This window comes from Melitaea cinxia, chromosome 5 (assembly GCF_905220565.1).
Source record: "Melitaea cinxia chromosome 5, ilMelCinx1.1, whole genome shotgun sequence".
Classification (NCBI taxonomy): Eukaryota; Metazoa; Arthropoda; class Insecta; order Lepidoptera; family Nymphalidae; genus Melitaea; species Melitaea cinxia.
In genome coordinates, this window is record NC_059398.1 from 10,491,720 (window position 1) to 10,517,568 (window position 25,849).

General features: G+C 37.5%; 1 protein-coding gene across 1 annotated transcript; it reads left to right on the forward strand.

Annotated features, from left to right (window-relative positions):
* The first annotated feature begins 34 nt into the window (after positions 1-34).
* Positions 35-24,254, forward strand: LOC123653833 (ATP-binding cassette sub-family C member Sur-like). The gene is made up of 25 exons (XM_045589813.1): positions 35-570; positions 651-1,026; positions 2,478-2,705; positions 2,794-3,120; positions 3,208-3,408; positions 3,908-4,208; positions 4,286-4,467; positions 4,576-4,867; positions 5,461-5,566; positions 5,944-6,095; positions 6,181-6,425; positions 6,510-6,728; positions 6,838-6,983; positions 7,055-7,171; positions 8,027-8,100; positions 8,338-8,465; positions 8,906-9,067; positions 9,807-10,028; positions 11,616-11,773; positions 12,395-12,590; positions 15,162-15,381; positions 21,575-21,699; positions 21,795-22,086; positions 22,617-22,813; positions 23,836-24,254. Exons 1-25 carry the CDS (start codon positions 434-436, stop codon positions 23,995-23,997), a joined length of 4,965 nt encoding a protein of 1,654 aa, XP_045445769.1. The 5' UTR covers positions 35-433; the 3' UTR covers positions 23,998-24,254.
* Positions 24,255-25,849: the final 1,595 nt, after the last annotated feature.

The following is a 25,849-nucleotide window of genomic DNA, read 5'->3' on the forward strand; positions in this document are numbered from 1 at the left end:
TTTTTTTTTCGTTTGCGAGCAAACACAATTATTGTACGTATAATGAATATCATATGTTTAAAACACATGTATAATAATATATGTAGTACAGCTGAAGTATTCGTTTATTTTGACGCTCTAGTCTCATGTTTATGGTTAGAGTACATATTCTGTATCTAAGAATTGCGTGTCTTATAAATCTGATAATATCACACTACCACCTTACAGTTTAATAGAAATCATAAACTATTAAATAATATTCGAGATTACAACTTATGAAACTGCGATGTAGTTTATAATAAAATAGGAAGTCCAAACAAATACATCACTTAAAAACTCAGCGCTAGTAAACATGCTTTGAAATTGCGACCTGATTAAGATTCAGGGTTTCCATATGTGTGTCACAATAAATAAAGGTGTACATAAATAAATATTGTTACCAAGATTGACCGAGATGGACGCAGTATGCGAGCCCAACGACAAACTATGCCGAGCCTATGCACTCGCCGCAGCGCTGCAATCTCTCAACCTTTACTGTGCTACCATCTCGACCGCCCTCATTTGCTGCTGCTTGAAACAGCGACCTCGTTGGTTTGTAATTAGTACTTATCAAACAAACTTTAATCCAATTCAAAAAATGAGAAATATTAATAAAAACAATTATACTGTAGGTGTGGTGTCCGATGGCGAGGACAAAATATAAGAGGAGTAGCTAGTATACTTTTAGGCGTAATTTGGTGTTGCGGTGCCGCAGCAGCTACTCTCCGTCCAGGAAACACCGTACGACTTGTGGGTGCACTAATGGGTCCTCTAGCTTGGTTGGCCGCTGCAGCTATGCATGTCACTTTATGGACTAGACGCACAACCGCTCCGATATTATATTTAGCTATATATTGGCTACTGACATCTGCCTCATCAGGAGCAATAATACATAATTTCCTGTTGAATGGAGCTTCTCACGATTATATCGAAGTATATGTATATGGAGTTGGAATGTTTTTATCGTTCATTATGTCTGTAGTGGATTGGCTATGCTTTTATGATGAGGTAAGTATTTTAAAAACTAGTTTGTCAATACTGATACAATAAAAAGGAGCCTTTGTTTTGGATGTGTTCGAACGTGGTAATTTCGTGATGCATAAAACCGATTGAAAATAGACGTGTTAGAAAGCCCGTAAGAGGAAGATGTATGATACTTGATACTGCGCTTAAGCGGAAAACAGTCGTCAACTCGCCATAATAGTTGAAGCGATTATCGTAAAAGATCTTCTAGTAGGTAAAGACATAATAAAGGAAATTAACTATTTTGTTTGAAATAAATAAATATTAAATAATATTGTGTTAAAGAGCACTTTTATGCAAAATCAAAAAACCCAATAAAGAGCCTAGTTTGTTAGTTTGGGTCTTTTGAGCTTTATTTAAGCGCTAATAAAATATTTCTAAGGTAATGTATTAGAAGATGTAAATTGACTTACAATAATATCTATCCACTGAGGACAATAGTAAGGGCTTTAGAACTTTAAGAATAACAGATAGGTACGTGTGGCTGCATTGTTGTGAAAGCTTCCTCTCAAAATGTCAGTGACTCACTAACTCGACAAATACGAGTACACTCATATTTTTGCTAAAGCAGTAACTCATAGGAGTCAATCTAGACGCCAGACGCCAGCCACGAGACGTAAGTCTGGCGCCGCTCTTCGTATAATTTTCTCAACACGTGTTTAACGATTAGATCTTGAAATTTAACGAAATGTTGAGAATATTTTATTAAATATTAGTATTATGATACTTTGTCGAGACGTGGGGCTGTCTTGGATTCTCTGCTGAGATGTTATATCGACCGGCGATGTATCATATAATGCTGGGCTACCTAAATGAGTCCTCACGAGATTATCTCGGTATGAATTTGGACAAAACGAAAACTATGTTTAATAACCAAGTCATACCGAGGACGGTATCGGTCGATGGTACCCTTCTAGAAGTTATTCAGGATTATGTCTACCTTGGCCATACAATTAAGCTTGGCTGAAACAACTTTGAGAAAGAAGCCGATAGGAGGATTCTTCGACGGGTCTTCACTTGAATACTCCGCAATGCTTGAAGACAAAAGTCTTCGAGGAATGCCTCCTGCCTATTTTGATATGCGGTGCCGAGACGTGGACACTGACGAAGGGACTACTAGTTCACAAGTTTAAAGTCGCTCAACATGCAATGGAACGCTATGCTTGGGGTCTCTCTCAAAGATAGGATCAGAAATGAGACTATCCGCTAGAGAACGAAAGCAACCGACATAGCCTGTACAACAAGCTATAATATATTATAGTTGAAGTATATATTATAGTTGAAGTGGCAGTGGGCTGGTCACATATATCGCAGGACCTAGAACCGCTGAAGCAGACGTGTCCTGGAGTGGAGACCACGTGTTGGCAAACGCAGTGTGGACTGCAGTACTGAACTGACTGAGAATATTATGACACGAAAGATATTTTTATTTTCAGGTTACAAAGCGTTTACCCAGACGTCAAATAAGTTTAACAGAGACTAAAACGTTATACTTATATAACGATACACATTTTTATTCAAGAATAACCTTCTTTTGGTTAAACTCTTTACTGTACAGAGGTTACCGATCAACTTCAGACAGTGAGAAGATTGGAGAAGTACAGGAAAATGAGTCATCTAAACTATATTATAAAAAAATAAGGAACTTTTACAACAATCAAAAGGTATTTGCTTCTAATATATGGAACTAATTGCAACCCGTTTAACTTATGGGCGGTTGATTTAATGTTTATTTTCTGTATTATATTGCAGGTCACAAACAAAAACAAGTATGTTAGCATATGGAAATGTTACAGTCGGATGGTGTGGCCAAACTTCTATATAGCGGGATTATTAAAAATTTTCAGCGATTTAACGAGTATTGTCCCTGCACTTGGATTAGCTGCTTTAATTCGATATATTGAAGGTTTAAATGCAGTTTATAACACGGAATCTGAAGTAACTATCGAAGAGTTTTTCTCCAATGGCTATGTTATGTTATTTATTACAACGTTAGCGCTTATCGTTCAAGCTTTATTATCGCAAAATTCTACTCATTTACTTATGGTAGAAGGTTCTAGACTTAAAATGGCTCTACAGGTAAGTTGTGCATCACATGATGTACAAAACTAGGCTGTAAAAGAATCTAATCAATCACAGGTACATTAAAATTTAATTTCTTTTTAGAGCATGATTTACGATAAATGTACACGCTTAACAATTTGGTCTGCAGACACTGAAGTAAACGATGTGTCACATTTACTGCCTAACCCGGAAGAAGTTGCTAATACGCAATCAGGACTTCTTACGAATTTAATATCTCAAGATACCTATAATATCATGTCATGCGTATGGGTTTTCCACTACACGTGGGCCATTCCTCTGAAGGCAAGTGTAGCGACGAAGATTTTTATCTAATACTAGCTGACCCGGCGAACTTCGTATCGCCTAACAGTGACTTTTAAGTATTATCACAAATCTTTTGTATGGGAGTATAGAAAAGTGTTGTTTTTAGACTTTTTCAGGAAATTTAATTTTTTTTTTTTTAGAATTTTTCTCTCCGTAAGAACCATCCTCGTACTTCAAGGAATATTTAAAAAAAAGAATTAGCGAAATCGGTCCAACCGTTCTCGAGTTTTGCGCTTAGCAACACATTCAGCGACTCATTTTTATATTATAGATTATGTTGTGAAAAAAAGGAAAGAAGAATATTTGTTTCATTGTTATACCCATAAGTCATGTTAGAGTTGGAGCACTGTTATATGTATTTTTATCGCAATTAAATAATGTTCGCAGTAAGAAACTTTAAAAAACATATATTCCCGTTAGTTCTAAATTTATATTCAATAGTCGTAAGGAAGTTAAGATTCATAAATATTTTTTTCAGGTTACTATTATATTGTATTTAGTATATACAAAGTTAGGTATAAGTGCTATTATAGGCTCAATTACAAGTGTGTTGCTTATATCACCGCTGCAACTGTATATAGGAAAGAAAATCTCAGAAAATTCTAGGGACATTTCAAAATGTACGGATCATAGAATTTCAAAAATATCAGAAATACTACAAGGAATTAATGTAATAAAGTTATACGTATGGGAAGATTTATTTAACGAAAAGGTATTGCAGTTTAGAGAAGTTGAACTAAAGCTTCTTAATAAAGATTCCATATACTGGGGGCTATTAGGTATGTAGTTGAGTGATATCTTTATGAGGTTATAAATTCAATTGTAAAAATCTACACATTGCAATTAAACATTACAGGTTTTACGACACAAGCGTCCGGAGCGCTAATCACTATAATCACGTTCACGACACACTATTTTCTCGAAAATACTAGTGCCCTAAACGCAGTTAATGTATTTTCTGGACTAGCACTCTTTAATCAGCTGACTATACCGCTGTTGATATTACCAGTAACTATATTAATGATGATACAAGCAACGGTACGTAAATGAATTGACGTAATTATGTTGTACGGTAGTCGGTACCTACAAATAATGATTTAATTTTCTGTGACGTTACATGTAAATAAAGAATGTCTCGATGTTTAGGTCAGCACAAAAAGGATAAATGATTTCTTGGATCTTCCAGAATCTTACAACACACAAAATGACATTAATGGTGATGATGCGTATTCTAAGCAGTCCGCGGACAATTCATACGAAGCTTTCCTTGATGTTATTCCAGAAGATAATACTCTCTCTGAAAGGGAAGAAATGGCTGTTAATAGTTCACAAGTTGTTCAAGAGAAAGAATTTCTTGTAAGATTTAAAAACGCTGTTTTTTCTTGGAAAATGAAGGAAAACGTTTGGCTTGAAGTCGATGATTTAGAAATCTCACCAGGTAAACCATTTTATTGAACATAATTGCTTATAAACATTTTTTTATTTTTTTAATGTCATATCAAAAATCGACCGTTCCAGTGGGGATCGAACCTGCATCTCCGACTGACCGTGTCGGTGCTCTAGCCAATTAAGCTATGGAACGATGTACCTGTAAGATCGAAATTTTTGATATGATGATTTTATATTCGGTCTAAGCGACCGTGGCGCCGTCTATAGTGAGTTCTTTAGAGAAACCCGTAAATATTCAAAGTTTCATATTACAATGAAAATCGTTAACAGGAGACGACACCATGATATTTTTAATTTGTACGATTTATTCACATTCACGATTTGTACGATTTATTCATATTAGGAATTCTAAACATTTTTTTATATCATTATTTATTATTAATATAATTATTTATTTAAATTATTTTTAGTTTTATAGTAAAAATAGTTTTAATATGTAACATAGCTCATCTCCTCAATCCCCAACCCCATCATCTGTTTATTATTGTAACCACTCTCCTCTTTATAATTTCAATATAAAACGCTCCATTGGGGAGTAATCGTAAGATAAATACATCATATAACACTTCTATTTTGCTTCAGGAAAATTAATAATGGTTGTCGGAGCTTCGGGGTCTGGTAAATCTTTGTTGCTTTCCGCAATACTGGGAGAAATGTATCTCGAAAGAGGAGATATTAACATAAATACGTGAGAATAGTTTATTTTAATTATAATCAAATAGCCTAAAAATATTAATTAGAAAGGATAACAAAAATTAAAAATAACAAAATTGAACTGAGAAAAAATAAAAATCTAAAATAAAGATGAAACTGAAGCTAAGCTACTTTGAAAGAAATAGAATAATAAAAAAATAAATGCAAAAATTTTACAAAAGCTTATCTGAAATTATAGCCACTCCTTATACTCGTATGTATGAATAAGATTTCAAATTAAGTTATTTACTTACGCCCGTCACGAATACAAAACCCTGAATACATAAAATTACTCAATATTCGATACAAAAGGAAGTAATATCAATTTGAATTTTAGATTCATATTTAATCCTTTTGTTTTTGTTTATTTAGTAGTTGTACAATGTGGTACGCCGGACAACCACCTTGGATTCTCGAAGATTCTATACGTGAAAATATATTAATGGGTAGTGTATGGTGCCCGAAAAGATACGCACGCGTACTGCGTACCACTGGCCTTCGACCTGACTTGAAACTCTTACCGGGTGATCATGACTCACTTTTTTAAGCAATGTTAATAATGCGTATCTTTAACATTAATATAACTATACATGTAACATCAAATTGTAGAAGGTGATAACACGCAGTTGGGAAGTTATGGGACGCCATTGTCAGGAGGACAGCGCGTTCGCTTATGTGTTGCACGTGCTTTGTACTCACGAGCAAAGCTTATTGTACTTGACGAGCCGCTTAGTTCTTTAGATGTATCGCTAGCACGACATTTAGTTGCAAAGGCGCTTGTACCAGCGGCGCGATCTGGTCGTACAGTCCTATTAGCAACTAACAGACTGGAGCTACTGCATTACGCAGACATTGTAAGATAACTACGAAGAAATAGCTATCACCAAAGTTAGGGTAATAGATTAGTCTCTTCTCACAATGATTTTTAAACTTTGTAGGTGATAGCGATGGGAGACTGTCGTATAAGAGAAGTTGGTCATCTAAGTACTACACACGAAGGTATTATCAGCCAATGGGCACAACTAGCAGCTGAAGCTCGCTCAGCATCTGGGAGGACCGCAGCGGATCCATCTGGCGGCACTCTGCGCGAGCGATCACAACTTCTTCGTGCAATAAACAGTTTACAGTTTCGGAGAAATATGTCAGATGATGCTTTAGTATGTTCTCAACAAAACATTATCCTTTTTTATTTTTATGACGTTTCTATTCTACAAAACATTCACTTAAAAATAAGTTACGTATGCATTCAAAATATTACTATGTTAGCAAGTTGGCGTTAACGAAGTGGCTGGAGCTCATCTTCTAGCCGAGGTGCCTACGTTTACTGGTGGCACTTGGCGTAGTACTGTAAAGCGAAATCGGCCACTGTTGTCACGCCAGATCTCGTCCCCGCCTCCATCCATTCGCTTCAAGTGAGTTCTGTAAGTAAAAAGTTGTATTTAATACAAAAGGGGTTCTAAGATTACTTATTATTTTGTTTAAGATGGTATCGCGATTTTCGACGAGCTGTGAGTGCAGATGAAGCTAATGAAGTATTACAACGAGAAGGAAGTTTATTGCGACGTCTTTTAAGCCGCCGACCGAATCGAACAGTACCAAGGTAATAGCAATGATTTAGACAATTTAATTAGCATTAAGCGTCAGCAAATTCATGTTTCGAACTTTGTAGTTATCGTAACAAATCTTGTATTGACTATTTTCACGTTAAAAGAATATGATGTATTATTTTACATGCTAAGTTATAAATGATACTGTCTATGGAAGCTTGAATTATATTTTTTGAGGACCTTGTGTTGAAGGTGTAAAACGTAAAATGGTAATCAGATGTAAAATTCGTGGCCGAGTTAGTAAATTAGGTGGCAAGTAAAAATAAGAAGAAGAAGTAAAAATAATTGTTGATCTTTACTTGATGCTTTCTATAGAATATTTAGTTGGCTTTGAAAAAAAGACGAAAAGGCTATCTCGTCTCGTTGCTTAGTTATAAAATAAGAAGTCAGCTCACATGGCAAATAAAGAAATCTGTGGCTAGACTTATTACTTCCCATTTCGTATCAAGTAAAATCATTCAACTTACTGAGTCAATTAATTAAGTGAGGTAGGGCACGGCAGGACATATCCTCAAAATCGGGGGAAGTACCTTGATGTTACAGAAGATCACCGCTAAATAATACTGTTCTCAAGTAGTATAATGTTCCTGTAGTGAATAAGGTGACCAGAGCTCCTGGGGAGGGGCGAGGGTAAGTTCAACAACGCGCTTGCGATGCTTCTGGTGTTGCAGGCGTCTATAAGCTACGGTAATCGCTTACCACCAGGTCAGCCGTACGCTTGTTTAATGACCTAGTTGGAAAAAAAAGTATGTGAGACAGTTAGCGCAAAGCGCCAGTGTTTCTCACTTCATACTATCAAAGAGATTCTTTATTACACTTAACAAAATATGTTTCATTTGTATTTCCAGCTGGACGCCAGTAAGCTTACATCGATTATTAAGCTCAGACTCAGATAAAATCATCCCCGCATCTCAAAATATTGGTAATCCTCTTTAAATAAACTATAAAATAAAATAATAATAGATTTAAAAAAAAAAACTATTAATTAATGTAATGAGGCAAAATGCATACTTTTTAAAGCTATATATGTTGATTTAGAGTATTATTTATTATTTTATTAGTCTACCTCATAAAGCAAAATTGAGACAAAATTCTGCTAAAAAATTAAAACGTCAATATGTAAATAAAATAACAATAAAAAAATCGTTTCAAATCTTAGAAACAGTCGTGGAGGAGTCAATAAACGACCCAACGGTTATTTCAAACTGCAATGGTGTCGAAACAACTATTGCACCCGACGATGCACTGCCACCCACCGAAGGAGACGCAGAGCTTACTCTGGATGAGGTAACTTTTAATACATCACTATAAGCACTAATACAGCTTTAAGCACTGAAGTTAACGTACTCGGGCCTTGTTCACCAGTTGCCGGTAACGCCATCTGAAAGAAGACGGTATTCAATGTTTATAATTTTAAATTATATTATTGTTTTTCAACATGGAAATTCACTATATTTGTTGCATATTTCTATTCGCATTTGTGAATCTAAAAGTTTTGTCTTAATTGAGGCAAAAAGGTCCTAATGGCCTATTCTAATATATTTATTATTATTATTTATTGTGCTATATCCCGCTGTTAAATAAAGTCTATTTGTAACTTATGTGCAAGATAAACTTTATCCACAACCGGTGAAACAGAGCTTAAGTATAGTAATGAAAAGAAGATAGCCTGAATAATTTAAACATCCAGCTTTTCTAAATTTTTTTAAAATTTATTTCTTATCTTTTTACAGTGTACAGTGGTATGGAAATATGCTCGTGCGTGTCGTTGGTGGGGGGGAGCGTATTTCTGCGTCGCTGTGATAGCTCAAGTCGTTTCTGTCGGCGCTGATTATTGCCTGTCACATCTCGCCGTAGAAAATAAACGTTCTCCTCTGTCTGATCAACAGGTTAAAGGATCATATTACCGAAAATCAACCATTAACTGTCAGCAACAACATGTCAAAAATAACCAACAAAAACTGGCAATGATATCTGGATTTTATTCTTATATAATTGTGTTTGCAGGCAAACGAAGAAAAACCGACTTCAATTATATCGACAAGTAATATACAACGTAGGTAGACGAAAAATAGTCAAGTAAATACGCATTATCAAAGATTACTTCAAAATTTGTAATCAGATCTCGATGAAATTTAAATGTGACCACATGATAAACATCGGCTTTCGATTAAATTAAAAATCATCAAAATCAGTACACCCAGTAAAAAGTTATGCGAATTTTCGAGTTTCCCACGATTTCTCTGGGATCCCATCATCAGATCCTAGTTTCCTTATCATGGTACCAAACCAGGGATATCTCCTTTCCAACAATAAAAGAATTATCAAAATCGGTTCATACACGACAGAATTATCCCCGAACATACATAATATATATATAATATAACCTCCTCCTTTTTTTGAAGTCAGTTAAAAAATCGAGTAATTTCCACGACTTATTAACTATTTCAATCGAAATAAAAGTAGTACTAAAACTAAGAGTTCGATACATCAAAGTTTTTCATTTGCTAGCTCGTCAATTAATTTACAAAACAACAGCCTTCATCATTGTGATATTTAGTTCAATTGTAAATAAAATTGAAATGGTTATTTGTGAGAAAATAATATTTTTTTATTATATAATTTTAGATGTGGGACATGATTCTTGTGTACGCTCTGTGGTGCGCGTGCGGGGTGCTGGCGGCGGGCGGCGCGCAAGTGTTGTGCGCGTGCGCGGCCGCGGCGGCGCGGCGCTCGCTGCACGAACGACTGCTGCACGCCACGCTGCACGCTTCGCTGCACCACCACAACTCGCGCTCGGCTGGCGACACGATACATCGCTTCTCTTCTGACACTCTTATTGTTGATAAAGTACGCACTTACTTAGTAAAAGAATACTTTGTTTTATAATATTCTTATTATTTCACGGTACAGCGACTACAATATAAGATATATTTTTAGAAACTGTATATTGAATATACACGTAGTTTTACAATTACTACTACTAGTACTAGAATATTTCAACTACAGCAACGCTACGCACTATCGAGCACTGTAAAAAGGAGCACGAGTACCTAACTCGTATCTCGTAAATTGATACCAACTCAGTAGCAGAAAATTGGCAAGTGTTTTTTCTTTAAGTTGGCATTGATCGAAATTTTATATATATTATCGTAAGTAATATTGCTTATTAATGAAAAAAATAATAATTCAGACTGTGTTAAAAAAATCGCCGTGTGGCAACCAGCGTAGAATAGTGCCACCCCATCTCATCATCATCTCATCCCGTGGGTATCGTAAGAAGCGGTAGAGGGAAAACCACTAGAAAGTGGGCAGCAGCACTTTCTAAATACATGGTCACAACTGCGATTGCCAACCCGCCTGGCAAGCGTGGCGATTAAGCCAAATCCCCCTAATGACAGACACGACTAAAAATTGTCCCCCCAGTCCCCGGCAGCCCCGCTAGTCCTGGCTACGGTGGTGGCCACGGTAACGGCGGGACAGGGGGCCATAATCTCCGGCAGAAGCCAGGCTACCACACCCAACGAGACGACAATTGGCCCTGGCAACATATAACACTAGGACGCTGCGGACCGCCGCGAAGCTCCTTGAGCTAGAGAAAGCTCTCAGCAGGTTAAACTGGGATATTATAGGGCTATCTGAAGTCCGAAGGGAAGGAGAGGACTCGATAACCCTTAAGTCCGGCAACCTGCTGTACTACCGGGAAGGCGACCAACAGTCCCAGGGTGGTGTCGGGTTCCTCATCTACAAGTCTCTCGTCAACAGCATGGACGTCGTCAGGAGCGTGTCGAGCAGGGTGGCGTACCTTATACTCAGAATATCCAAGAGGTATTCGCTGAAGGTCATACAGGCTTAAGCACCGACCTCGACGCCTCCAGATGACGAACTGGAAGCTATGTATGAGGAAATCTCTACAGCCATACATACATCCTCGGCGGATGCTAACCGTTACCGGAAGTTGAATAGATAGATCTCCAAGTCCTTGACAAGTGACCTTCGCCGCTTTAATACTGAACGTATTGAAGAGGCCATAGAGCGGAACAAAGGCTAAATGGATACTTATGTTTGTACATATAGGTATTCATTTACGGTCTGGTATTTAGTACTTGTGGGTCTCTCCACCGTGCCTCGGAGAGCACATTAAGCTGTCGGTCGGTTGTTATCAAGTATACCTGACAGCAATCGTTACTCATAGTTGGGAATGTATCCGCCAACCCGCAGTAAAGCAGCGTGGTGGATTAAGCTCTATCCTTCTCCTACATGGAGAAATGCGGCCAGTGGGATATTACAGACAGAAGCGAGCTATATCCTAGTTAACATAAAAGAAAATATTATAATATGACCTTATTATCACATACAATAGTAAAGTTTCAAGTTGAAATACATTTATTTAAACTGAATTATGGTATTAAATGTTTATTTTTTTCATCATTACAGAAGTTACCAACAGCTGTAAATAGATGGGTCCAGCTAGCCCTGCTCTGTGGAGCGGCTATGCTTGTTAATGCCGTCGCGTCACCGTGGACCTTACTTGCAATGATTCCAGCATTCGCCATATACATTATCTTGCAAGTTGTTTATTTGAAGAATGCTAGGTAAAGTAATAGTTTTAGCGGACGCTTTAGCGCAGTGATCACAGCCACTGCAGCAATGACAAATCTTTGTACTTACATGCAGTACAGATGTTTGTCGTGATCTGGATCTTTGTGATTGTTTGTATGTATTTTGAAGATAAAATACTATTATTTAAAAAAATGATTATTTATTCGTATTCAAGTTTCACAGAGTTGGAATTTGTACTTTTATTATTAAATAAAACACAGTCATGCCCCAAATTTACGCCACATGTAAATCGACATGTTCACTTTCACAAAAATCAAAGTACAAAATGAGTTGTAAAAAAAAATAAAAGAATTCGGAAGCAGTCTAACTTCATTTTCGCTTAAGTATATATCGGATATCGTGGGCTATATATATATATATATTATATATTCTCTTTTAAGGTTATGATCACTTAAAAAAATAACATAAGCATTGGTATACAGTATACTAGTCATAAACTTTATTTGAAATAATGGCCAATATTCCTGAATAGTCGTGATATTCATCCACAACCAATTAATTGGTTTAATCGTCTTCAGCATACAAATGGAATAAAATATTTGATTAATTTAACCTGTCGCGATCAATAAATCTCTTATATCGTTGAATCCCAGGACGCTTCAACACGCAGAGGCTGACACAGCGGCGCGCGCGGTGTCGTTGGCGGCGCAAACGCTGGCGGGGGCGGTGACTGTGCGCGCGTGCCGACTACGCCCGCGCATGCTGACTGCCTTTTACCACCGTCTAGATCGCAATCACAATGCTTTGTTGTTACTCAATTCTGCAAATCGGTGGCTAAGTCTTTCACTGGTAAACGAATATTATAAGTACCTACTGATTCTAAACATTTTTGAATATCATATCAAAAATTGACCGCTCCAGCGGGGATCGAACCCGCGCCTCCGACTGACTGTGTCGGCGCTCTAGCCAATTAAGCTATGGAACGATGTACCCGCTGGATCGAAATTTTTGATATGATGATTTTTATTTTCGGTTTAAGCGAACCGTGGCGCCGTCTATAGTGAGTTCTTTACAGAGACCAGTTACTATTAAAAGTTTCATATTACAATGAAAATTTGACAGGAGACGACACCATGCTATTTTTAATATGTACGATTTTATTTTTGTGTTACTCACACATTAGGAATTCTAAACATTTTTGAATATCATATCAACGCCAACGGCGTTTTAGAATTCCTAATGTGTGGGTAACCCAAAAATAAAAACGTACATACCTACTGATTACCAAATTTTCTTCTAAAGATTTGAGTATGTACTGAATTAAATGTGCTGTGTGGTGGGCAGGTGTTGTTGTCGTAAGAGGCGACTAAGGGATAACACAGTTTCACTATAACCTTAGAACTTATAAGGTTTGGGCAGGCGGTGCCCAGAGTGGTGACTATGGGCAAAACACATGAGTTCACGTCATTTTTGGCGCGAAATTGGAGAGACCTATGTCAAGCAGTGGACTGCGATAGGCTGAAGTGAGTGACTGAATTGAATAAATGTAAACTCATTAAGAGCCATTTCACAAAAATTGGTAATAATCCGCGGAATTGAAACATTTTGACGTCGTTAATCTCACTATTGGATGCAATAATATAGTTTCTATTATTGAAATTTAATAGAGCAACCCTTGTTGTAAGGGAATAAGAAGAAACAATTTTGATACATATTATGTGTATAAAATTATTAACCTTTTCATCAGCCTCCTCCCTGGGTAAATGGTCGCAATGTATACTTTGAAGTCCTACTTTTCAATAACCTCTACGTTGAAGCCATTTAAAAAAAAATATCGTAATATGTGGAATATAATTTTGTTGAATACTAGAACAGATTTTTATTCCATTTTTATTTCTATTAATCGATAAAAAAATTTAAAGTTGCGAATATTTTCCAAATAAGTACAATTTTAAAAGCGATATTTTTCTTAGAAAGTAAACTTACATCATTAAGGAATACAAAAAAAAATAATTAAAAAATTGTAATCATTTTTAATACATTTTGTATTAAATAATAAAAAGATAGTATATATTACCACGCATCATCATCGCCCAGTAAATCAGTCGAGCGCCAGCGCTCTTAGAGGTAAGGTCTACGTCAAATTCTGCGCAGCCGTCTCTTTCACTCACACGCGCCAAGCGCCTGTTGTTATAGTGGATAAACCGCATTTGATACTTTCATAAAAATACAAACATATTAGGAAAATGACTGTAAAATAATATAATGATAATTTCTGTAAACAAATGTATAATTTAATTTTTTTTCTCACATTATCAATACAAATAGGCATTTCAATCTGTTTGTCTTGTTATTTGTTAATTAATAAGTTTGTCGGTGTCATTGACTTTATAAAAAAATTAAAACCGCCAAAATTTGATGGTCTACTTTCATCCAAAACTATGCAACTAACATTCACGCACAGATTTTCTGGGGCATAATAAAATGCTATTTTATTTATATCGTAAATAAATAGATTCATTCGTAAAGTCAAAAAACTAAATCAATTTTAAAAAAATGTTTCATATAATTGTGTTTGCTCGCAAACGAAAAAAAACCGACTTGAATTACATCAACGAGTAATACAACGTAGATCGACGAAAAAATAGTCAAGTAACTACGCGTTATCAAAGATTACTCAAAAAGTCAGATCTCAATAAAATTTATATGTGCCCACATGATAAACATCAGCTTTCGATTAAATCAAAAATTATCAAAATCGGTACACCCTGTAAAAAGTTATTGCGGATTTTCGAGAGTTTCCCTCGATTTCTCTGGGATCCCATCATTAGATCCTAGTTTTCTTATCATGGTACTAAACTAGGGATATCTCCTTTCCAACAAAAAAAGAATTATCAAAATCGGTACATCCAGTAGAAAGTTATGCGGTATAATACAACGTAGGTCGGCGAAAAAAGCGTCAAGTAAAAACGCATTATTAGATATAACTCGAAAAGTAGTTGTTAGATCTCAAATAAATTTAAATGGGACCAATTGACACACACCACCTTTCGATTAAATAAAAATTTGTCGAAATCGGTCCATACGGTCAAAAGTTCTGATGTAACATACATAAAAAAATACAGTCGAATTGAGAACCTCCTCCTTTTTTGGAAGTCGGTTAAAAATTTTTTTTTTTTTTATTTTTATTTTAAATGTATTGACTGTTGTTATATGACAAACTTGAAATTTTTAACAAATTAATTATGTAAAAAACAGAGTTATTAATTTATATTATACATTAGAAAATGAACAAGATGATCTTTTGGTTGTCACACTTATACTAACTAGCGCAAAGATCGCGCGGCTCGTACAACTCGCGCGATGCACCAAATTTACCTAAACTTGCAGAGCGAAAAATTGTGAAATGACTTTTAATAGGACATAATGGGAGCGGTGAGCGTGTTCGTGTCTCTGGCTGCGGCGCTGTACAGCGGCTGCAGTGGCGCGGTGACGGGGTTGGCGGGGGCTTATTCGCTTCTGCTGCCCGTGTACCTCGCTCACCTCGGCAAGGCGCGAGCAGATTTAGATGCGATGCTTGCTGCTGTACAACGACTGCTTACCGATACGGATGTGCCTCAAGAAGATTATAGAGAAGAATGTAAGTTAACTGTATGGACAGTGTCGCTCGCAGTTTTACCTTTATAATTCCTAATGATGTGGAAATTTCAGAATAAGCCTAAGTGATTAGTTCACTTAGACTTATACCGATCACACATTCTCTCAGTTTGACGTGCTAACGTCTTATAAATTGATAAATACTGGCTGCGAGAATGCAGAACAAGCAATATAGAGGCACGGTCAGCCCAAGCGTTGATACATTTATCTCTTTTCTCGCGTGATGTCAGAGCAAGCAGTTCGAATAAATATATGTTACTAGCTGACCCCGCAAACGTTGTTTTGCCGTATATGTCACCTATGGAAAAAATCTCAGAAAACATGGACAAATGCAGACCAAATTCTCATACCGAATTATGAGAGTCTACGAGATCTCTTATGCTCTCATAACTCGGTATGAAAATTTGCTCTGCATTTGTCTATGTTTTATGAGATATTTTCCATAAGGTTATTACCCCCTTAATACCCCCTTCTCCCTTATGACTTAGGGGTATAAAAATAGATGTTGGCCGATTCTTAGACCTACCCGACATGCACACAAAATTTCATAAAAATCGGTTCAACCGTATCGGAGGAGTATTGTAACTAACATTTTGACACGAAAATTTTACATATAAGATTTGATCGAAAAATTTGTAATTTTCAATTAACTCCTTTGTATTATACAAAATTATGTTATTTCAGTGATAATAATTCAATTCAATCCATAAAAGAAACAATGGGGTCACTAGAATGCCTAGCTATTATTCGGTCTATCCTAATAACCTCACATTTATTTGACTGTTACTCTCTAATGTAATTTATGTACTTGTAAAAGATGTTCTTAGTTTTATATGATTACTATATGTAGGAGATAATTATTAATAACAAAATTTAATATGTAGATGAATTTAATTTAGAAAGTAAACGATATTACAATTAATATGAGAATGAAATAATAATTAAATTTAGATGCGCGGTTAGTTTTAAGATTCGTAAGGAAGTGTGTTGTGTGAGCGCCGTTCAGCCGAACACTTCAATTCTTGATGGCGTCATATTTCTTTCAACGCATTGGTTTTATCGTGTGGTCCAATGTGTAAAATTTGTAAGGAGCTGGTCCAAGTTGATAAAATAATATTGTGGCGTTTATTATCATCAGGAAGTTCGCCACATATTCCCCCTGGCTAGACCGTAACTACGGTCGATAAAAGTTGGGAAATTGGACTCTTCGCCCGCTTCGTGTGTACTTCTCTGTTGAAGTTTTGACAGGTTGTGATAGTGTTACCTTTTCTTCTCTTGCCATGTACGCCGGTTTAAGCCTGTCGATAGAAACATTAACCTTTTTGTTCTGGACGTCTAGTGTGAAATACTTAGGCGTTCTTTCGATGACCTTGAAGGGTCCGGCATACGGTGGTTCTAACGATCCACGCAATCGGTCTTGTCTCAGAAATACATGCGATGAGTTTGTTAAGTCTTTAGGTATATAAAATGGTGATGCGGTAGATGTATGCCAGGAAGTTGGTCTTGGGGAAAGTTTAGCCATATGAGATCGTAGGCGTGTGGCGTAAAGAGTTACATCTGTTGCGGTGTAATCATCCTTAGGCGACAGGAACTGACCGGGCAATATAAGTGGCTCACCATAAACGAGCTCTGCTGGTGACGCTTGAAGATCATCCTTCCAGGAGCTGCGCATGCCAAGAAGTACTAGTGGAAGAGACTCAGTCCACTGCGAAGAACTACAGTTGCTGTTGCACATGATTGCTGTTTTAAGTTGTCGATGCATTCGCTCAACTATACCGTTTGCTGCAGGATGGTAGGCGGTAGTGCGAATATGTCGAGCGCCAACTGTCGCTGTGAGAGATTTGAACAGTTGACTTTCAAATTGCCGACCGCGGTCTGTGGTTACCCGGGCTGGGCAACCAAAGCGTGCAATCCAACCGGACACCAAAGCTGCGGCACAGGACTCAGCTGTTATGTCCTTAAGCGGGAACGCCTCGGGCCATCGCGTGAATCTATCGATGACGGTAAGGCAATACCTGAAATCATAAGAAATAGGTAAAGGTCCTATGATGTCGAGGTGCATGTGAGAGAACCTTGAAGAAGGAGTAAGGAAAGTGGAAAGGGGGGATACTGTATGGCGGATAATTTTGCATTTTTGGCATTTTAAACATTGCCGTACCCACTCTCTACAGTCCTTACGAATCCCTGGCCAAACAAATCTTTGTGTCACCAGTCGTACTGTAGCTGACCTTCCAGGATGATGTAAACTGTGTACCATGTCAAAGACTTGTCTTCTAAATTCTGGTGTTATATACGGTCGAGGTGAATGCATGGAGATGTCACAGTAGATGGGTATAGTAGTAAATTCAGTTGACATTTTCACAAGCTTCAGTGAAGAACCACGGCGAAGAAAGTCTTGCAGTTCAGTATCATTGTCCTGAGATTGTGCAAGAGTCTGATAATCTATGGTACTGATTTCTTCGATCCGAGAAAGTGCATCAGCTACTTTGTTGTCCTTACCCGGTATATATTTTATATCAGTGGTAAATTGAGATATGAAGTCGAGATACCGGAATTGTCGTGGTGAACAGTCTTGCTTACTGGTAGAAAAAGCAAAAGTGAGGGGCTTGTGATCGGTGTAAACAGCGAATGTAGCAGTTTCTATCATATGTCGAAAGTACTTGACAGCTTCGTATACAGCTAGAAGTTCTTTGTCGTAAGGGCTATACTTCTTTTGTGCAGTAGACAACTTATGAGAGTAAAATGCTAGAGGTTGCCAGTCATCAGCTTTCCTCTGTTGGAGTACCGCACCGATAGCAAAGTCTGAAGCGTCAGTGACGATTGCGAGTTCTGCCGAGTAATCTGGATGAGCTAATAGTGTAGCTTGCGATAGTGAAGTTTTACAGTCTTCGAAAGACTTGAGTAATGTAGATGTCATCTCTACTGGGTGAGAACCTTTCAGTTTAGGTCCTTGTAGAATGGAATTCAGCGGCGCCTGGAGTTTTGCGGCATTCGGAATAAACCTACGATAAAAGTTTAGCATTCCTAGAAACCGTCGAAGTTCTTTAACTGTCTTAGGTACAGGAAATTCGTTGATAGCTTGGACTTTTGATTCAAGAGGCTTAGATCCAGAAGCAGAAACGTTATATCCTAAGAAATTTACAGTTTCTCGACCAAATGAGCATTTGGAAGTGTTAATTAAAATGCCATACTGCTTGAGACGTTCAAATAACTGCCTTAGATGTGTCTTATGTTCCTCTTTAGATTTAGAAAATACCAAAATATCATCGATGTATCCGTAGGAGAAGTCAAGACCGGATAACACCTCATCAATAAATCTTTGAAATGTTTGTGCTGCATTCCTAAGTCCAAATGTCATGTAAGGGAATTCGAATAATCCAAACGGTGTTGTGATAGCAGTTTTTGGTATATCCTTCGGACTTACAGCTATTTGATTGTATGCCTTAACAAGATCAATAGTAGAGAATATTGAACATCCTGACAACTGATATGAAAAGTCATGTATATGACGTATCGGGTATCGGTCAGGTATCGTTCTAGCATTGAGTGCTCGATAGTCACCACAGGGTCTCCAACCATCGTCCTTCTTCTTAACCAAGTGAAGAGCAGAAGACCAAGGACTTTCAGAGCGTCTGGCTGTACCACTTGCTAACATATCCTCGAATTCTTTTTTAGCAGCCTGACAACGGACAGGATCTAGACGACGAGGCTTACAAGATACTGGTTGTCCAGGAGTGGTTCTGATGTAATGGAGAGTATTATGTTTTGTCGGAGAGTGTATACCTGCTGGCCTTGTGATCTCCGGGAATTCTCGCAAGATCTCGTGGAATTCAGTTTCACCTGTGACAGTCTTCACTGATGCGATGTCGTCAGACGGAACTGTATGGTTAGCACGTACTGAGAGGGAAGTGATATCATCGATCAAGCGTTGCTGTTTGCAGTCTATGAGCAAACCATAGTAAGTCAGGAAATCGACACCAATGATAGGTCGGTAGACATCAGCGACTGTAAAGTTCCATGTGAAGTCTCTACGAAGTCCGAAATTAAGATGCAGTTTTATTGGTCCGTAAGTATGAATGACTGTGTTGTTTGCAGCCACCAACTCAAAATTAGTCTGCTTGCGGGGCGTCTTTAATGCTGACCGTGGGAAAACACACAGGTCGGAACCAGTGTCTACAAGGAACTGCATTTTACTTACACGATCGGTTACAAAAAGACGGCCTGTAGTTGTTGTTGGGCAGTCATAGGCCACTACTTCCGACTGCCCGTGGAGTTTTCCGAAGAAAAACTACATGGCTCCTTGCATTTTCTTGCATTTGCGCCGTAGGTAAAATGGTAAAAACAATGAGGATGATCTAGGGGTGGTTGATTGGGACATGAGCGGCTTCGTGAGCGATTATATTTTCGGGTATTTGAGCGTGAGCGCGAGCTATTGTGTTCTAACCGTGCCTTAAGTTGTGCTACTTGCTTTGCTAGTTCGCATACCTGCTTAGCCAAGTCATCGTATGAAGAAGATGAAGTATTAGAAGATGTACTTGCTATCTGCGGTGTTGATGGAGCAATTTCATGCACCTTGTCGGCCAATTCTGCCAGCTTCTCTAACGGTAGATCTATCTGCGAAGCGATTACGGTTTGAATTGTCTGAGGTAATCGACTAGACCATAAAGTGGCTAAAAAATCTTTAGGGACTGATGGACCTGCCAGTCCTTCGAGATGACGTAGGAACTGTGATGGTTTTCGGTCGCCTAGCTCCTCATGCATTATAAGTTGCTTTACGCGTTTCTCCTTTGAGGCAGATAGGCGTTTAATGAGCTCGTTTTTAAGTTTTGAATATTTATCTGCAACGGGCGGATTAGTAATTACGTCTTTTACTTCAGCTGCATATTGGTGATCTAATTGAGCCACTAAATAGCAAAACTTAGTCTCGTCGGTTGTTATTCGAGATAACGTGAACTGGCTTTCGACTTGAGCGAACCATAAGGTGGGTTCCTCTGGCCAAAATGGTGGTACTTTCACGCCTACACGCAATACATCTGTGCCGACATCGGCATCTCTAGGATCATCCTGATTCATATTTATAAGAAAAAAAAATCTCGCTTACCGCTATCACTTGAGGCACACCCTAAAAATCACAACTCAATATTCCTTAAGGTATCTTTTCGATGTTTTCAAAATCCAAACTTCGTTTCACGTCGGGGTCACCAATAATATGGGGTCACTAGAATGCCTAGCTATTATTCGGTCTATCCTAATAACCTCACATTTATTTGACTGTTACTCTCTAATGTAATTTATGTACTTGTAAAAGATGTTCTTAGTTTTATATGATTACTATATGTAGGAGATAATTATTAATAACAAAATTTAATATGTAGATGAATTTAATTTAGAAAGTAAACGATATTACAATTAATATGAGAATGAAATAATAATTAAATTTAGATGCGCGGTTAGTTTTAAGATTCGTAAGCAAGTGTGTTGTGTGAGCGCCGTTCAGCCGAACACTTTAATTCTTGATGGCGTCATATTTCTTTCAACGCATTGGTTTTATCGTGTGGTCCAATGTGTAAAATTTGTAAGGAGCTGGTCCAAGTTGATAAAATAATATTGTGGCGTTTATTATCATCAGGAAGTTCGCCACAAAACCTTGTCAGAAAAATTGATTGTCTGTAAACCGACTTTCCAGAGAACAATTTTTTTGTGATATTCTGGAGCCATCAAGTTTTATCTCAAAGGCTTCAGCAGCTTAATTTAAAACTAAATTTTGATTATTACCCATCAATAGCTAAAATATTTAAGTTAGGTACCTATACAAATGTAATTTGAACAGCATTCGTCCATGTCATCAAGCATCATGAAATTCAAACATTTATTGACTTTTATTTCTAAACAGAATAGAAAAAAAATGTAAAAAACTACACCATATCAGATTATAAATTTTCAAAAATCGGTCAACGTTGTCACATCAGCTCTATACCGTAGTCTGTTCTTTTTTAGTTGTAAAATTACAATAGGTAGATTCTTATATGTGACTACATATAGGAATCTATTTTACAATAAGTATTGTCTGTAATGTACATACATTATTATATTATTTACACTATTCATAATGTTCTAATGGAAGTACTTAGACGCTAAATATACCAAATGTTACACATTTCTTGTAAATATTTTAGGTCCGATTCCTAAAGAATGGGAACGAAAGGGGAAAATAGAATTTCAAGATGTAACTATTCAATATCAACCAGAATCATCGCCAGTGCTCCAGAACATAAATTTGATGATCAAACCTGGTCAAAAGGTACAAACAATAACGATTCTAATATTTATATATTTGGTTACCTTTATTGTTTATATGGTAGATAGGTATTTTATTGATGTATTACTATTTTTTAGATAGCAGTTTGTGGCCGAAGTGGTAGCGGAAAATCTACTCTTCTAATGACTTGTGCGGGAGCAACGACAATTAAGAGCGGTCGCGTGCTTCTCGATGGTCAAGACATTAATCGAGTACCGTTGCGCGTGTTACGACATCGAATAGTAGTTTTACCGCAAGAAACAGTTTTGTTTTCTGGAACACTACGAGAAAACCTCGATCCACTTGCCGTGCACACAGACGAAGAAATTTGGCACAGTCTACGAGCGGTCGGGTTGTTCGACTATGTGACCGCACAGCCAGCCGGCTTAGGTACCTAATAAAGCATGACATTTTAAAGACCATCGTTGTAAAGGCCCATTTTAGATATCGGTAAATTTCAAACCGATCGATTATGACTAGGTGTTATGGGGTCGTTCCCGTGACTAACAATATACGGAATAAATCAATAAACAAGTTTTTTTAAGTGAAAATGTAATTTGCACATGAGACATTGATTATAAACTAGATGTACCCTGCACGCGTTGCTACACTATTTTTTTAGGTCGTACCAACTCAGAAACCTTTGTGGGCTGAGGCACAACACTGCTGAAAATCATGACATAATCAAATGCACAGCTTACAATTCTCTAAAGGATATGAAGACAAACATTCATTTATATATATTACGGGTTTGGGGTAGGATCGGCAAAGCGCTTCCGATGCCTCCGAAGTTGTAGGCGTCTATAAGCTACGGTAATCGCTTACCATCCGGTGGGCCGTAAGCTCGTTTGCCGTAGTAGCACTATAAAAGCCTAATATATAATCGTAAGTGATGGAAGGCCCGTATGGCGTGCGCGCAGAGTGCAGCGTGTCGGCGCGGCGCTGGGCGGGCGGGCGCGCGGCGCGGGCGGGCGCGGCGCGGGCGGCGCTGCACGCGCGCGCGGCGGCCGCGCTGCTGCTGGACGAGCCGGCCGCCGCGCTCGACGCCGCCGCCGAGCGCGCGCTGCTCCGCGCCCTCGCCGCGCTGGCGCCGGCCGCCACTGTCCTCACTGTTGCGGTCACTATTTTTATTCTTTCCTTTATTTAAGGACTTTGAGACCATAAGGACTACGCCTCCCCGTAGGAACGTCACACGTTACATACAAGAAAATTAATGAAGTCGTCGTCGCATACCACTGTTTACAATATTGTAGAATAGTTTAACCGGTTCTGACGGAGAATACGCCAGAATTGAATTACAATCTCCAAGTTCTTTTTAAAATTTTGGATTAGTTGCAGCATATCATTTCTGATATCTTCATTTCGGACACATTCCACCGTGGTGTAAACTGCATCTTCAATTATGCCGCATTCGATACACAACGGAGACTTTTTAATGGAGCGCAATCTAAATGTTGTGGTTGATGTATTTCAACTCAGCTTACGCTTCTCAAACCATATCCGCCAAGGATCTCTACCATATCTGGTTCCAAGATTCTTTACCATGATGCCCTTCTCCACTGATCGCTCATCAAAATAAATTTTCCACATATCACAACAGTATATTCTAATTAGATGTTAACTGTTAACAATTAATATACTGTCACTATTTTTTAACGATCCATTCACAAAATTCAAATCCTTCTCCTACGTGGATTTACTCGTAAAAACCTTTGCCATTTTTCAGAAATGTTAAGCTATCGCCATTTCAGTCAAATACATTAATAATTTAATTACATTAATACAAACTATTTCATTGTAAAATAGTACAGTAAAACAGCTTTTTTTTTCGAACTAACGTAGTTTGAGTGTCGAGTCAGTGACCTAGTCACCTGAGTTTTTGTTATGTCGGTTATTTATATACTCTTTACCCGTCTTCACAAATTTTTACAAATATGTCAACTTTAAAGTTACTTAATAATGAGTATAGTAATTTTTAAATTATAATTTCGGCTATGGTATGCCTACATGTATCTCTGTATGCCCCTTAACAAAAGGACATCTGTTAAATGTCACGTTGTATAAAAAATTATTTATCAAATTTAGAATAATAATTAAACAACAATTATACTTCGACTTATGATGTGATTTCTCCTGCAGCACCGCCTGTCCTCCGTGCGCGGCTACGACGGCGCCGTCGTTTTACAGCAAGGCGTGGTTACGGAGAACGTGGACGTTGATAACTTGCTGGACCCCCGCGCCTCTCTGAGTGCGTGTGACGACGGCTCTGCTATTCCTGGTCAACCTCACTTGACGATGTAGCTTTACTAGATTAGAGGTCCAAATCTCAGCGGCGATCCGTACGATATTTAATGTTTTTAAAGTGCATCGCTTTAAAAATAAGACTGAAGTTACTCTTATTTATTTGTTATTCAATCACCTCGAGGACCACCGAATGATATTCTTTTTATAGCAATAATATTGTAATTTTTGACCCTTTTCGATATTTATAGTGTTGTATAAAACTATTTAGTAATGAAATAGTGATTGACGTTTATTGAATAAAACAATAAGAAAAACTAGTAAAATTTCATTTAAAACTGTATTCCATTACAACAACAATTGCAAATAAAGCTCATTAAAGCTCACTCGGAGGCGGAAGCGCCCCCAAAACGACGCGCTACCAGAGTCAACAATACATTATAAAATTTTATCACTATATAACAAATTACAACAATATTTACGTTGGCACCGATTTATACAGTTTACATAAAAATATTTGTGTCAGGACACAAACCATATAAAAATATTCACTTAAAGTACCTTACTCACGTAAATATACTTAGAGTAATTCTAAATTAAATCTCGACATTTAATAAATTCTCTTTTTTCGCTTAATGACTACATTGGTATTTACTTTCAACGGGACGGGAGAGCAGACGTACACACACACTCTTGGAATATTAAGTCTCCACGTGCTCAGTTTAGACAATCCAATATTGTGTAGAAACTACTAACGCTTAAAGTTAACATTATTGGAAAGGCACATAGTAAGCCACTGATTTTAGGTTTATTGTTACAACTATTATTTACAATTACACCCATATTTGAAGATTAACAATATTTAAGATTCGTTGATGACTGTAAACTATTGAGCTATTCATTTCTCTAAAAGTTTTCTTTTTTCCACTTCTGTTTAAATTTGACTATTACCCCTCAAAATAAAATAAAGCAGAACTGTGCGCTATCTCATCGGTAAATGTTAACACCAAAAATTGTACACAAATATTTATACAATCGGAACACCGCCACTTTTGACCACCATTGTAGGGTAGGTTTATGTATAGAGTAGATATTTCGCCAGTGTGTACTTGTACAACTCTAAACCGTATACGTACAGATATTAGTGTTCATTGTCATATCTCAATCCAATTATTTAATTTAAGTTTATACACATTTAACAATTTTTAATTTTATGTTGTTGTAGAGAACGGTACACCTTTTATAACACTAGCTAACTAGCCTACGTACATTTTGATATGCACTACAACAATTTATTAAAGTAAAATCCCAGTCTCCACACTCATAAGTTCACTCGATCCTTTAGTCCGAATAACCTCTACACGATGTCAGATCTGTTTTTTATGATTTCGCTTTTTTTAAATTGCTGTCACCCAAGAACAGGAACTATATCGTATCGTGTTCGTATTTTCAAAAACGTTTGGTGAGTACATATGTTACCTAACAAATATGGTTAATAAGATAAACATCGAAAGTACAATCTACATCAACTCATCTTAGTGGAAGCCTCATTGTGCGAGAATCCTTGTTAACATACATTTTCATTTGTGTGATAGAATCGCGCCAGTCGTCGTTAGGCGCGACGCGCACGAGTACTGTCAATAATAAAAGTTTAGTACAATAGCGAGAAAATGTTAAGTATGTGCTTGTAGCGACATCTTTCGGTTCCGATTCACTGGAACATTACACTGGCCCGACAAGCATCACACGATGTATGGACGACTTAACCTACTATCGACCTCCGGTCTCGGAGGGGAGTGATTTAGCGACATCTATAGCGCAACATACGAACTAAAAACTGACGTATCCTAAATCGCGATATCAAAGTTATCAGGGGATTGAATAATATATACAAGAACCCGACAACAACCGT